The sequence below is a fragment of the Panthera pardus genome, unplaced genomic scaffold (genome assembly GCF_024362965.1).
Source record: "Panthera pardus isolate Hobbes unplaced genomic scaffold, ASM2436296v1 HiC_scaffold_3, whole genome shotgun sequence".
Taxonomy (NCBI): Eukaryota; Metazoa; Chordata; class Mammalia; order Carnivora; family Felidae; genus Panthera; species Panthera pardus.
The window spans coordinates 24535116-24550739 of NW_026526876.1; the positions used below are offsets into that span (position 1 = coordinate 24535116).

Here is a 15624-nt window from a genome sequence, read left to right on the forward strand (position 1 = left end):
TTCACCGGATTCAACATAAGTAAATGGTTGCTTCTGTCATTCTCTGGGGAACCACGTTGCTTCATTTTCTTCATGACCCTTTTATTTTAATGTTTATTTATTTTTGAGAGAGAGAGAGCGCCCGCACGTGTGCATGAGCGGGGAAGAGACAGAGGGAGGGGGACAGAGGATCCAAAGCAGGCTCCCCGCTGACAGCAGAGAGCCCGATGTGGGGCTCAAACCCACGAACCGTGAGATCATGACCTGAGCAAAGGCGGAAGCTTAACCGACTGAGCCACCCAGGCGCCCCCTTCACGACTTGTAATACTTCAGGCTGTCTGGTTTGTTCATGGACTTTCTGAGGGTGTATCTCCACTCCATGAGACCTTATCGGCCTTATGCACTGAAGACATAGCAGGTGTTTAACAAACAGGTCGAATAAAAATGGCTTTGTCTTCTTGCTGACCATAACGTGACCGTTTAGGATTTCAAAACACAATTATTTGGGGCACCCGGGTGACTCTTGGTCTCGGCTCAGGTCGCGATCTCACAGTTCATGGGATTGAGCCCCACATGAATCACGCGAGTGTGGAGGCTGCTTGGGATTCTCTCTCTCTCCCTCTGCCCCTCTACCCTGCTCATTCTCTCTCAAAATAAATAAACATTTAAAAATATATACAATTATTTGAAAAGAGAGAAAGGCAGAAACTCCCCCAGCTGTGTGATCTGCTCAACGCCCAACAACTGATCTGGCAAAGGATTTTATTGTTGTCTTTTGGTTTGCTTTGCTGTGTTTTTCCTTGAGTGAATGAGTCGTTCCCTTGTTGTGGAGACAGCGTTAGTAATAGCTCTGACCTCTTGCCTCTTGGGGGGGGGATGGGTGGGGTAAGGACCATCTACGTGCAATCTATGAATTTCCACTTTGGTGATTCAAGGAATGATTTTTGTTACCACTGAGTCAAAAGTGACCACCAGTATCATGATGACCGGCGGGCTGGAGGAGATGAGGTCATGCTTTATGGAAACATCCTGAATGCATGGAGCACTGAATTATCCATGACCATCCCCACCACTCCCACACACACCCCACCCTCATCCCAGCTGAGCCAAGGATTCCACAAAGTTAGCGTGTAGAAAGCCCTTCCAAGGCAAACGCGGTATGCGGCTCACACGTACTGTGGTCATGCAACCTCCCCATGCTCGGCTGGCGTGAATATGAGAGCAGTGATGGTGGGCGGGAGGGGGCTGCGAGACCCAAGTCTCTGCACTCGCGCCTCGGCGAACAGAACCTTTGATGTCCCTGGCCCAGCACCCCACACCGGAAATGCTCCGCATTCTTGGGATTTTCTCATAGCCAGCTTTGGAGTCCCCCAAGTGTTGAAGTAAGAAACCAAACACAAAACAACTCACGTCTACGGGCTGTTTATGCTTAGGGGTGTGGGGCTCTCGAGACCAAGTGGGGTTCGGCAGGCTGAAGGGGAAGCTCTTCGGCCCGCCCCAAGATGTCTCGAACGCATTGTCCGCATCGGGCGCCACCTCTCCCGTAAATACGGACAGAGCCCGCTCTCAATTTTTCACACACACGGAACAGAGAATCCAGAACTGCGACAAGCCTGAAACGCACTCCCACGTGGCTCTGGAATGCATAACTCATGCTGCAGTTCAAGGCCAAAGAGCAGGGAGGAAGCATCCCCGACCGACCGACCGCACGTGCTAAGGACTCTGCAGATAATTCCACCCCCGGGAGGGGCATTTGCACGGAAGTTTGGGGGATCGGTGGGTGGAACTGTGGAGCCTGCTTATGTGCATATCCACGCCGCACAAAATTCCAACAGACTTGCTTAGCCTTTGAGGCCAGATGCTAAGGAAGAGTGAAGTGTCCAGTTCTAAGAAATAAGCCCAGAGTCCTGCGGGTCAACCAGAAAGCAGGAGCTGAGCACCTGTCCTGCGGCGGCCGCGGGCACCAGGGTTTGGTCTCCGCCTCCAGCACGTTTCCAGAAGAATACACCAGCTCCTAATTAATATATTTGCTAATTGGTCTTCACCACCAGGGGTTCTGCTTGTTGGCCACAGCCTCTTCTGTCGCTCTTTTTCAGGCTACTGGTTTTCCTGATTCGTTTTTCAGAGAAACAAATATTTCAATACGTTCGCCTTATTTCAGCAGGGGGTTCAAAGCCGGAGAAGCAGGAGAAATCCGGCCAGTCATAACAAGTGTGCCTGTCAACCGAGTGGACGGTCCCCACGTAAAGATTCAGGGGGTAAGAGAAAGAGGTTGGCTTAGAGAAGGCCCTCTGTGTGGCCACTTGAGAAGCGATCCCCCCTTCTGCGTCATCAAGAGCGGCCAGCCACTGCTGGCTGTCCCATGGCTGCTGGCTCTACGGGAAAGACACAATTACATATTCCAGCCAGGCCCGCAGACCTCCTACTCTAGCGGAATTTATCTTAAAGGAGTCCAGAGTGTGGGTAAGCAATTATAAAACATACATCCCTGCCTTGTGGAATCGTTATATTGTACACCTGAAACTAATAGGACACCGTACGTTCATTATACTTCAATTAAAACTTTTTTTTTTTTCTTAATGGGGCGCCTGGATGGCTCAGTCGGGTAAGCGTCCAACTTCGGCTCAGGCCATGATCTCACGGTTCGTGGGTTTGAGCCCCGCGTCGGGCTCTGGGCTGATGGCTCAGAGCCTGGAGCCTGTTTCAGATTCTGTGTCTCCCTCTCTCTCTGCCCCTCCCCCACTCACACTCTCTCCTTCTCTCTCAAAAATAAACATTAAAACATTTCTTTTTCTTAAATCCCCCTCAGCGTAGAATTGTCTTGCCCCAAATGCCAGTATCTCGTTGGCACCGCTAAGGGAACAAAGTTCAAAAGATCCCACTAGCATCCCCCGTGGGTGCCCAGAGTTGTGGAGTCTGATTATGAGAAACATCTAATACCGTTAGAGCTAAGGCTGAGCCCCAGAACGGCTGCCCCTGGTCCCCTAGTTCTCATCAGTGATACCTGCTCCCACTAATGGAAACCCATTTGAGTTAAACACAATAATTACAGTAATAATAATATCTTCTATTTACTGAGCACCCCCCCCCCCAAGCACCACGTTAAAGTACTCCCAAGCATAAGGCTAACTGCTTCCCTGCATTATCTCATTTAATCCTAATGACAACCTTGCAAGCCAGGCACTATTATCCCCGTTTTTCAAATGAAGAAAACCAAAGCTCAGAGAGGGTAAGTAATTTGCCAAAGGTCACACAGCCAGCAAATGCCAGATCCAGGATTTGAACCCAGGTCTAACTACACAGCCAGCCCCTGGCCCATTAAACCTTCTAGGACAGTGGCCCCCTCTCATCCCTGAATGCATATTAGGATCACTAGGGGAGCTTTTAAAATATACCCAGGCCAAGGTTCCTTTCCCAGAAATTATGACTTGATTTGCCCGGGATGGGGCCTGGACATCAGTATCTTCTAAAGCTCTCCTGGTGACTTAATGGGGAGAGCACCCATCTAGGACAAGGGCAAGGAGGGCAAGGGGCGAAATCAGGAAGTGGACACAACGCGCTTCAAAATTAAACGCGGCTTCTATGCTTTTTAAGCCTCAGTTTTATATTGCCCACACCTTTTTACCTTTATGCCAGAGGATCCTAAGTGCGCACCTGTTACTTACAGTAAGCAAGAACAATAGGTAGGTCCATAAATTGAACTTCTATGCGCTATTTTTTGTTTCGAAAGCTATTTGTCGGTTTAGATAAACCTTCAAACTTTGATCAGCAGCACCGGCACCTTAAAAGTGTTGGTTACATTTGGCTTTCTGTCGAGAAATGCATGTCTTATGGTCATAAGAACACACTTTGGTGCACTTGTGGTTAGTTATGACTCTAATTAAGGCAGAACCTCTTACTTAAAGCAATAAATATTTAGCCTCAGCAACCAAAATATAAACAGAACCATGATTCATGAATTTGCTTGCTCGTTCTTCCCCAGCTGCGGAAGTGAAGCGGCATATTCCATGATGCACGGAGACCGGGCAGGCCGCGCTGAGGAACAGAGGTCTTTCCCAGAAAGGACCCGCGGCCGTGCTTCCCTGAGTCCAAAGGGCAGCCTCGCAAATGACGAGTTTCGCAAGCTTGTCAGCACAACCGAACCACCAGAAGAACCCCCAGAGATTCCTAATAAGTCTAGGGTGGGCCTCTGACTCTAGGTGATTCTGATGCCAACGGTCTGAGGACCAGAGTTTGAGAAGTATTAGCAAGGTAAGTAGGAGGATGTCTTTGGAGTCAGGCAGGTGTTGTCCTACATCCGGTGCGTTCCCTTCTCCACGTGTGGCCTTGGGCAGAATTCTTTTTTTTTTAATTCTTTTTTTAACGTTTATTTATTTGTGAAGGAGAGAGAGAGAGAGAGGGACAGAGCGTGAGCGGGGGAGGGGCAGAAGAGAGGGAAAGAATCGGAAGCAGGCTCCAGGCTCCCAGCTGTCAGCACAGAGCCCGACGCGGGGCTCGAACCTACAAGCTGTGAGATCACGACCCGACCCGAAGTCGGCTGCTTAACTGACTGAGCCACCCAGGCACCCCTTCCTTTTTTTTAATGTTTATTTTTGAGAGAGAGAGTGTGCACGTGCGAGTGAGCAGGGGAGGGGCAGAGAGAGAGGGAGAGAGAATCCCAAGCAGGTTCCACGCTGTCTGTGCAGAGCCCAATGCAGGGCTCAAACCCATGAATCATTGTGACCTGAGCAGAAATCAAGAGCCAGACACTCAATCGACTGAGCCACCCAGGCGCCCCTTGGGCAGAATTCTTAGCCTCCCTCAGACTCCGTCTCCTCAGCCATAAAGGGGAAAAATGATTGTAATTATCTGATGCAGTTGTGGGAAAAGTTACGTAAGATAACGTATATAAAGTTCTGAGCAAGGTCCTTTGGCACAGTGCCCGCCGGAAGTGCCCAACCAAAGCCATCCGAAAAGGCTCAAAAAACCAAAAACAAACAACCCGAAACTACCCACGGACAGAAAACAGCAGAAGTTGCAGGCTGGCGACTCACACACTGGGTTCAGCCCTCTGACAGTGAGGTTTGGCACGAACGGTATTTTCTGAACTAATTTTGAATGTCATTAGACAGGGTCCTCTCTCCAGTTTGTGGACTCCCTAACACTGCCCGTGACTTAACAAAAACAATCGTTTCTTCTCTTAGATTACCTGCCTGGCATCTGTATTTGTGACCCGGGTAGAAGACCATGCCTGTCCTGAGGAGTGTGCATTCTATAACCTTCTAAAGAAGCAGGCTTCGTTTCTAAATATAAATACTCGTCCTTGCCAAGGATACCCGTAGCATACTAGTTTTCTAGAAACACAGGGCAGACGGGCCTCTGTTTGGACCGAGGACTCTGGCTGGCCTGGGGTGGCCTTGAGCGTGGTGATGGGGACATTCCAAACCGGGTGGCCAATGTCCCAGAAGGAGACACAATTTGACTTCCACTGCGCCCCCACCAGCTGGCCCTGCCCGCCTCCCCCCCCCCCCCCCCCCCGGGCCCACAGCCAACATCCCTTGTCCCTCTCTCCCTCACCCAGCCCCACCTCTGACCTTTCTCCACCCCACCCCCTGCCCCAAACTGCACAGAAGGCCCAGGACGCAGAGCCTGCTTCCCAGTGGGAAAGCTTACGCAACAACCTGATAGCATTAAATTACAAACAACCAAGGTCTCTTAGAAGGCTGAGGATGCCAAATTCAACAGAATGTTTCCTCATCACCAAGGGGGAGGAAGGAACAGTTCTGCTCTTCAAATAAAACAAGAAAAGATTTTCCAGACAGAGAGGAGCAGTCAGTTAGGGGACAAACAAGGTGTGAGTTCTGTCCCGGGTAGGAAAGAGGTCTGCAGTGGGGAAGGGAGGGTCAGGGGCTCTGAACCAGGACAGCACTGGGGGGCGGGCCGGCGGGGGAGGGGGGGTCCGCATCAGCCAGGGGGCACGCCCCGCAGGCCCTCTTTGTTTGGGAGAAAGTAGGGGCGCTCTGCTTTGCCCTCAGCTTCCCCCAAGCCCCGGTTCAGTTTCTCCTTGCCCCTGCAGGGCGCAGGCCAAGCCCACAGGAGCATCCTCACTCCTGCACGGGGCGAAGAGATGGCTCCAGGAGACGCTGCCTCATCCCATCAGCTGAGCAAGGCGGCTCAGCCAGGAAAGGAAAGGGAAGACAAGGAGGGGGGCCTGGGGCCCCGGGAACAGGGGAAGGCAGCGCGTGGCCTGACGTAGCGGGCTGGCTGCGGGGAGAAAGAAGCCGGGCTCTGGGTACTGTTTGTCCTACTCCGTTGCGAAAACATTGACCGCCTTCTCTCCTTCATCTGCTCTCAAGACTGGCCCCCTTACAGTGGGGTGTGCAGGCATCCCACTGAAGAGGAACCCGGATGAGGAGGAGCAGGTGGCCCAGAGGGACCCCCAGCCTCCCTGCCGCCACCCGAGCCCCCTGGCCTCGCCCCTTGCACTCAGGGCTCTGCCTGACTTCCCAGAGTGCCCAGCAGCGTGCTGGGCAGAGAGGAGGAGGAAGGTTCTGGAATAGCTGACAGGAAGTCGGTTTGGAGAATGAGGAAGGGGAAATGTTTACCCCTATGCAAAGTCCACCTTCAGGCTTTCCTGAGAAAAGAGGAGGATGGCATCCGGCCCCCACCCCACCACGAAGTCAAGGGCTGTGCCCCACGGGTACCACAGTAAGCTGCACTTGTATGCCTCGCCCCCCCAAAGAAGAGTGTCCTCTCAAAGACTGAAATCCAGCTTCCGAGCAAAGTTTCCCAAGACTGAGTCTCAGAACACTTGGAAAGTTATCCATATGTTACTTAAATTGCCCACAGTGTTTGGTAGGAAAACCTTGTTCAGGGCCATTTTCCCATCCCCTTCCTGTTCTCTTTGCGGGGGACCCCCCGCCCCAGGTCTGTTTCAGCTGGGAACAAAGAACTGAAGAATCATGGGGGTTAGGAGGAGACATTCATGAGGCTGGGTGCCTCGTGGGCAGTACCCCAGCTGACCCTGCCAGCCATCTAGCGAGCTGGGTCTACAGTCCCCCCCTTACAGGGGAGGAAACTGGGTTGTCCAGGGGAGCGGCCCGGTGGGCACCGATTCATAAGTTGCGTGGAGATTCGAGCCCCGTCAGGGCTCCCAAAGCCATTAGCTCTCTCCACCTCTCCACTCTGCCTCCTGCGGATTTAGAAAGATTCACACTGTTACAGAGGCTGAAGACATTTTCCTTGACAACCATGGGGTCCAAAGAAGCAGCCTAGGATTTTCCAGACGGCTGAGCAGTTAGCCGGGTATAACACAGCGTGAGTAACAACCATCATGCGGGTTGAGTAATGAGCTGGTGGAGGTCAAGTGACATGGCCCCCTTGACCAATGGCCAGCCTCGGAAAGCCCTCCGCCCTGCTCCGCCTCAGTTTCCTCCTTTGGCCAACGGGGTGGTTGGAATGAAGATTGCTGAGATGTGCTCCTATCCTGGCATTCTTTGAATGCCGGAATATTCCTGGGGATTCTGTCACTTGCTTTTCTCACTTATCACCTGGGGCTCAGCAGAAATGAGTGTAGTCTTGTCCCCCTTCTCTGCCCTCAGCCCCACTGACATAAGAGGGGGTCTTTTAAAATTGAACGAGGTACTGGAAAGAGTAGGAGATGGCGGGGGGATGGGGGGGGGGCAAGCGTTACAAGCGTATGGGGTTTTCTCTGGGGCTTTCTCTGGGGGGAGGAAAGTGTCTGGGGTCCCTGCAGAGGTGATGACGGCATATCGCTGCGAATTTGCTCACTGCCACTGAATTGTACACATCAGAAACACATCAAAATGGTTAATTTTATGTTACAGAATCTCACTTCAATTTATTTAAGTTTATATATTTATTTTGAAAGAGAGAGAGAGAGCTGAAGGGACAGAAAGAGGGGAAGAGAGAGGGCATCCCAAGCAGGCCCCACACCGTCAGCACAGAGCCAGACACGGGCCTCGATCCCATGAGCCCAGAGGTCATGGCCTGAGCTGAAAGCTAGAGTCAGACGCCCCACTGACTGAGCCACCCAGGCGCCCTTCACTTCAGTTGAAAAAGTTGAGTAATGTCGCCTTCACTCGTGAAAACTTCCCACAATTCCGCATTTCTTTAGAATGAAGGCCAAAATGGTTCTCAAACAAAAGACCCTTGACCGCTGGGCCCAGGCTCTCCCTTCAGCCTTGCCGCCCCCGACTTCATCTGCTTCCACAAGCCCCAGACACACACACACAGGCTCCTACTCTGTGGTCCTCCCGCCCCTGCCCGGGCTGCTCCCAGCTCCCTACCCTGCAAATCCCTAGCTGTGGCCTACTCATTCTTCAAAACCGAAACCACTCGGGGAAGCCTTCGTGGAAGGAGGGAAGGAGGGAGGGAAGCCACCCTCCTGTGTGGGTGCGACGTCCTTGCACTCCCCTTGATCATGGAGTTCTCACCCAGAATTATAATCTCCTGCGTAAGTGCAGGCTCCCGGCACTGTCTCCCGGAACTGCCTGCGGTGACGGAGAAGGTCTCTTTTCACACTGCCCGATATGGTGGCCACCAGCCACATGTGGCTTCTGAGCCCTTGAAGTGTGGCTCGTGTGTCTGGTGTGCGAGACAGGGGAGCCCCCAATAGGTGGGGCTCAAATTTTAACCTGCATCAAAGAAAAATCGCCCGCAGGACACGGTAAAGCACGGACCGCCGGGAAAACGCGGATCGCCAGGCTCTACCCCCAGAGTTTCTGGGTCAGTAGTCTGAGGGGTGGTGAGGTCCTAGAATTTGCGCTGTTAAGTTCCACTGATCTAACCTGGAAGTTCTAGACTCCTGCAGTCTCCACCTGGACATTCTAGCTCGGTGGTTCTCAGAGTGTGATCTCTGGACCAGCCTCATCAGCATCGCCCAGGAGCCTGTTAGAAACGCAACCTCTCCGCGGCCATCCCAGACTTACTGCGTCGGACCTGCGGGACCCCCAGGGGACTCGGCACATTAAAATCTTAGAAACACTGTTCTAGACTGTCACTCCTTAAAGCCAGGGGCTTTGTTGAATCTTTGCGTCTCCAGCACTGAGCACACTTCCTGGCACGTAATAGGTGCTCAACAAATGCCCGTAGGAGCAAGGACGGAAAGGAAAAGTGGAACTTGCCCAGCTGGTAACTGTGTTTCTCACAGGGCAAAGTACTTCCCTCAAAGAGCAGGGGCCCCTTCCCCACAGCTAACCCTAATTCACTCTTTCAAAACGGTCTCGTAAAGGGGAGAGAGACAAGAGAAGGCAGGTCTTCAGATAAGAGCTCGGAGGCCATCTTCTCAGGGAACAGAGAGCTATCTATGCAGGGGCCACTTAGTGACACAGCCTATCCACCCCACCCGAGGTCTCCATCCTTCTGGACTTGGACCCTGGAGAGTTCGGATTCCAGGCTCTTCCACGCTTTCCAGGTGAGCGTTGAAGCTGGTCACCTGGTCTGAGGGTCTCCCAGGTACGGAGAGGAGGAGACACAATCAGCTGACGCAGCAACCACTCCCAGCTCCCACCGCTTCTCTCTAGGGCTATTGTTACCAAGTACCAAGCACATTTACATCCTCCTCCAGTCCTGGTACCTTTCTCTGCCCGTGTCTCCAGACAGCTTTCCTAAACCAGACCAGCCAAAGACATCACTACGCAGGCAGAGAAACAACATCCTGAGAGATGAAGCAGACCAGCCACTGACAGGTAACGGGGAGATGGCACCCAGGTCTCCTCGTACCATAGCTCCAATCCTCAGGGCACGAGACCCGGCTGCCGTCCCGGCAGCTACTCGCTGGTGAAGTTCTCGAGGGATCTGATCGGACAGATACCAGGTTAAAGGTGACAAACAAAAATGAAAGATCAGCACTCCCTTCTCGCCACTGGCCACGAGATGCACGAATGTTCTAGTTTCTAGGTAACTACAAATATTCTGCCGGACTAATAAGAAAAGCAGTTTGTGTCCTCTGACCTGGAGACACCGGAGGCCGTAGCTCAGGAGCTGGACAGCAGGGAACTCTCGCCCAGGGGGCAATCTCCCCAAGCCCACCCCCGACCCCCTCGGATGCAAGCACTTTTCTTAAAACTTATTTTAATCTTTTAGGACACACACACACACACACTTAAACCCTCTCTCCCCTACCTAGAGATAATTACTCCTAATCTTTTATTACTTTTGGTACCTCGAGGTTTTTCTGAGAACTGGGGAGCCTGGGTGGCTCAGTTGGTTAAGCGTCTGACTCTTGACTTCAGCTGAGGTCATAATCTCCCAGTTCGTGAGTTCAAGCCCCGCATTGGGCTCTGCGCTGACAGTACAGGGCCTGCTTGGGATTCTCTCTCTTCCTCTCTCTCTGCCCCTCCCCTGCTCACACACACACTCTCTCTCTCTCTCTCTCAAAATAAATAAATAAACATTTTTTAAAAAGATTTTTGAGAATTGGTATGCTTATTTTGAGATAATAAAATCATACTTGGCATACTCCTTCGTAACCTGTTTCACTCCCTGAAAAGTATTTAAGGTAAATGTTTCCAGGTCAATAATATGCATCATTTCAGTGGTTCCTTAGTATTTCTTTAAATGTGCCTATCTTCCTTAAGCACCCCTCTCTTGCTGGACACTCAGGTAAAGCCCAACTCTTTTTAAAAAAAAAAAAAACCTATGCGGGGCACCCGGGTGGCTCAGTCGGTTGAGCGTCCAACTTTAGCTCAGGTCATGATCTTACGGTCTGTGAGCTCGAGCCCCACATGGGGCTCTCTGCTGTCAGCACAGAGTCTTCTTTGGACCCTCTGTCCCCTTCTCTTTCTGCCCCTCCCCCACTCTCGCACGCACTCTCTGTCTCTCTCAATAATAAATAAACTTAAAAAAAAAAACAACCTATGCAACGAGCACCCCCTCACATACATCATTGTGCATTGGCTAATTATTCCTTTAAGAGGAGGAACTGATGGGTCGACAGGCATATTTTCCAAGCCTGGGGTCCTCACTGCCGAATTGTCCCCGGCACTGCAGCTGTCTTAGGAAGTGAGGTCCCCGGGGAGGAGGGGGAGACCTTCCCAGAGCACATGTGCACCGAGCTGGGGGCTGAGGGAGGCAGCCGTTATGCGTTATGCGTTATGCGGTGGGGAGACCACCAACTTCGACTTGGGTGGCTGGCTCCACCCTCACAAGCTGTGACCTTGGGCAAGTTATTCGGCCTCCCTGAGCCCCTCTCCCTCTTCATCTGTAAATAGAGGTGTTACTCCCTACCTTTCAACAATGTAAGGTTTAGCGAGAACGTATTTGGGCCCTGAATGTTTCCTGAATGAATGAAATGAATTCATGGGTGGAGGGAGGGAGGGATGACTGAAAAAAAAGATAAACAGGAAAGAAAAGAAAGGAAGGAGAAGGCCAAAGTTTGCAAGGGCAATGGGATGAAAGTCAAGATGAAGTATGCTTGCTGGAAGGTCCGTGGACTGAGGGCAGGTCTCCTGAGGGAGTCCAGGGGTGAGGGGTGGGGGTGGGGAGGAGAGAAAGGGGTGGTCGAGCCTGAACAAAAACGCTCTTATTTCCCAGTTTATTTCTTCCCTGGGAGCTGGTGGCTGGCGAGCGACCTGTCTGCGGCCAGCACATTCTAACGATGGCCAGAAGGCCTGCACGTGAGCTGGTCCTCCCAGAGACAGAACCACACAGCTCGGCCTCGGCCTGGCACCCACGGTGGGACGCACCAAGCCCAGCAGAGCCCCTACCTTGATGAGTCTGCCACGATCCAGTGAAGGGACCCACGCTCCCGGCCAGCTCACACTTCTGAGCCCACGGGCCGTTGTCTCCTGGAAACCAAAAGAAGCAACACGTAGAGATCAACGGGCTTCTGGACTCTCTTGCCAATTCTCCCTCCCTCGTCCCATACCCCTGTGCAGCATAGGGGACTGGGCAGGAGAAGGACCCGTAAAAACAATTATGATCCCTGCCCTCAAAGAACCATTCAGTTATGTGAGGCCTTCAGAGAGGTGGGCTTTCCCTGCCCCAAGCTAAGCCCCAGGGTGAGGTTCTTGGCTCAGATGCTTTTGCCTTTTCATAAAGTTTTACGATGGTCCTCAGACCCACAGCTATGTCATTGGGTGCCTCTGATGCACCCAGCGCCTCACAACACGCTTTGCAGTAGATGCCATTGGAGGCTCACTTAGAAAACACGCTTAGAGATGTTAAAGTGCCTTTTCCAGATTCAAACCGGGTCTCTGCCTGACCTGAGAGCAGTGTTTTCAACCGCTGCCCCCATCAACCTGGGACCCGATGCGCCTGAGCTGCCGGAGGACTGCACACACCAGCAACGCCAAAGTCACTCATTAAAAGTTGAGAGCGCCACCCAGAGGGACCTCAATCAATACGGAAGAGGCCGGCAGGGCACCTGCTCTCCGCACAAACTTTTCCAGGGGCTCAGCTTTGGAGGCCCCAGTGGACAGGTGCTCAGCACTCGGGCCAACACTAGCAGGAGGCCGAGTTCAAAGCAAGCCTCCTGCCCTGTGAGAGAGGATCACTTAGCCCAGACTGCTCTTGAGGGGGGTGCGGGTAGGGTTATCGAGTAGATCTCAGCGAGCTGGCTGTGTCGTTACTACCTCACCTGTAAACCAGAGGAATGTGTTTTCTCTTGCCGTGCGGTCGACTTTGTCCTTGATCTGGCCCACCAGGCGGTCCATCTCCCGGAGAGCTGCACCATATGGCCTCCGGCCCCGTCGGTCTGCAGAGAGCCGTGTCCCGGATAAGGGTACATGCATATGAGCCAGGGCCACGTACAGCAAGAAGGGCCTCCCGCTGGCACTGAAACGGGAAAGCCAAGAGGGAGTTCTCCAGAAGGCTCTGCTGGCCTGTTGAGGGTCTCCGTGGCTCTCCCTCGCCTCAGAGAAAAGCCCCAGAACTCCTTCCGCCCCAGGTGCTCAGGAAGTACCCATCGCTCCACAACGTTCCAAGGGAATGTGGAGATAATCCGGTTAGCCGATCAACAACTGGGAGTCATTGTAATAATCGTTACTGCCCTTTAACACTTATTGAGAGCCTGTGAAATGTGACTCGTGCTGACTAAATTCGCCCTCATACTAACCCTCAGGTTCCCTTTCCCAGATGAAGCATCGGAGGCTTAGGGGGACAGGGCTTGTCCAAGGTTCCCTAAGTCCTAAGTGGTAGAGTCTGGATTCAAACTCGCACCTGGCTGACAGCAAAGCGTTTGGTCTTAACTGTTGCACGTTAAAACCCAGTGCAAACATATTTTAAAATTGTATCTGCTCTTTTGCAGGATCCCGGCCGTCACATCCATTCCCAGCCTTGGCCCTTCCCTAAGAGATGAATGGATGACTCAGGTTGACCACAGGCCATTCCAAGGACGCACATGACCGCCGCGGAACATCTAGATCAAGGATCCGTTACAGGCCCAGGCGCTGGCTGCCCCTATTCTCACCCTGAAGATTCCCCCTCCTGGGCGTGGAGGGACCTGGGTGGCCTCTGCTTCCTGTCTGTCTCCCACCCCCATTCCCAGGCTAGGATCAGGATCCAGGCGGCTGCACAACCGCAGCCTCACCCCTGCCTGAAGCAGCAGGGACCTTCCCGGAGCCCCCTCCCACAGACCTTGCCTACAGGGGGAGGGCGTCTCCCAGGGGACACAGTAAGGGCGAGGAGAGAGCTCAGTCAAGTTCATACAGAGCCGTGATAGAAGCATGGCTCTTTTTACCCCAGCTCCCTCCCCCAGGGATTTTTTTTTTATAACGTTTATTTTTGAGACAGAAAGAGACAGAGCATGAACGGGGGAGGGTCGGAGAGAGAGGGAGACACAGAATCTGAAACAGGCTCCAGGCTCCGAGCTGTCAGAACAGAGCCCGACGCGGGGCTCGAACTCACGGACTGTGAGATCATGACCTGAGCCAAAGTCGGACACTTAACTGAGCCACCCAGGCGCCCCTCCCTCCCCCAGAGATTTGATTTTCAAGTTGCTCCTTGTTTTTTTTTTACTGATCCTGACTTACAACGCCCCTCATCAAGTCCTCTCAATGCCCCCAGCTCTGCCTCAAACTGCACCCTGCGGAGCCCCCTGCATCCCGGACCCCTGGGGGGGAGGGGAGCAGACCCCTGGCAGGGGACAGGGGACGCCCCGCTTTGCCTGTACTCTGCTCTCTGTTGGGCATAAAACTCAGGACACACGTCCCACGACAGGGGCCTCTCCTTCTTCATTTCAACCAACAGTTTCTCTGCAACATTCCTAGGGTGGCACTGTCCAACGCGGCAGTCACGGGAGTCACATGTGGCTGTTTAGGATTCAGTTAATGAAAGTTAAATAAAATTAAGCATTCGCTGGGCGGGGGATGGGCTAGATGGGTGACGGGTCCTAAGGAGGGCAACTTGTTGCGATGAGTACTGGATGTTGTCAGTGAAGAATCACTGAGTTCTACTCCTGAAACCGATATTGCACTGGGTGTTAACTCACTAGAATTTAAATGCAAAAGAACAAAAAATTGTAAGAATTCCACGTCTCACCTGCTACAACAGAAATGAGCCTTGAAGACAGTGCGAAGTGAAATAAGCCAATCGCCAAAGGGCAAAATACTGTATGATTCCATCTATAGAAGCTAGCTAGAGTAGTGAACTTCATTTTTTTTTTTTTTTAACATTTTTTATTTATTTTTGGGACAGAGAGAGACAGAGCATGAACGGGGGAGGGGCAGAGAGAGAGGGAGACACAGAATCGGAAACAGGCTCCAGGCTCCGAGCCATCAGCCCAGAGCCCGACGCGGGGCTCGAACTCACGGACCGCGAGATCGTGACCTGGCTGAAGTCGGACGCTTAACCGACTGCGCCACCCAGGCGCCCCTAGAGTAGTGAACTTCATAGAGACAGAGAGTAGAATGGTGGGTCCCAGGGACTTGGAGGGATGGGGGAAACAGGGAGTTGGTGTTTAGTGAGCACAGAGTTTCAGTTTGGGATCCTGAAGAAAATTCTGGACATGCGCCGTGGTGACAGGTGCACGACAGTGTAAATGTACATAAAGCCACCGAACTGTATACTTAGAAAGGTAAATTCTATGATAAGCATATTTCCCACTACATATATATATATATATATATATATATATATATATATATAAAATATATTTAATTCAGTGTTTCCGTTGCCCTAGCCAAGTATCTCAAATGCTTAGTAGCCAAAAGTGGCTGGTTGGCTACCATCTTGAAATGCACAGATAGAGAACGTTTTTTATCCTTGGGGAGGGTTCCATTGGATAGTGCTGACTGACGTCTGTTGACTGCTCTCCCACAGACAATAAGGTACAGTTGCATAGGTTTGTCCTGCACCAGGACGTCCTGCTGAGAAAATGCATCGATACCTAATTCCAGCCCACAATCCACCGGCCAAGCTGTGTGCCCCGGCAGAGATCTGCACCCACCCAGAGGGGGCGCCTTTCTCTAACAGGTAGCCACCATGTTGCAATGGCACGCTGGACGGAGCTGGCTCCAATTTCAGGAATTTTGAAGCCAGTTGTTAAACATGGCCATCGTTAAAAATTAAATGATACAAACTTACGATCAAATAAATTATATGAAAAACGAAGGCAATACATTCTTATGACTTATCACATCCCGATCATTCTACTACATTCCACGTCGAGATGATCTGTTGTATCCGTGTGACAGAAATACCATC

The 15624-nt window shown here is 52.1% G+C and overlaps 1 protein-coding gene across 4 annotated transcripts in view; it reads right to left on the reverse strand.

The window, feature by feature from the left end:
• The window catches only part of ARSG (arylsulfatase G), a 107709-nt gene that overhangs the window by 17007 nt on the left and 75078 nt on the right, over positions 1 to 15624 (reverse strand). For all 4 annotated transcript variants that reach the window (XM_019466437.2, XM_019466436.2, XM_019466441.2 and 1 more), the window contains exons 7-8: positions 12560 to 12756; positions 11688 to 11768 (exon numbers count right to left, since the gene is read on the reverse strand). In XM_019466437.2, coding sequence (XP_019321982.2) covers positions 11688 to 11768; positions 12560 to 12756 — 278 coding nt within the window. The remainder of the gene's footprint in view (positions 1 to 11687; positions 11769 to 12559; positions 12757 to 15624) is intronic.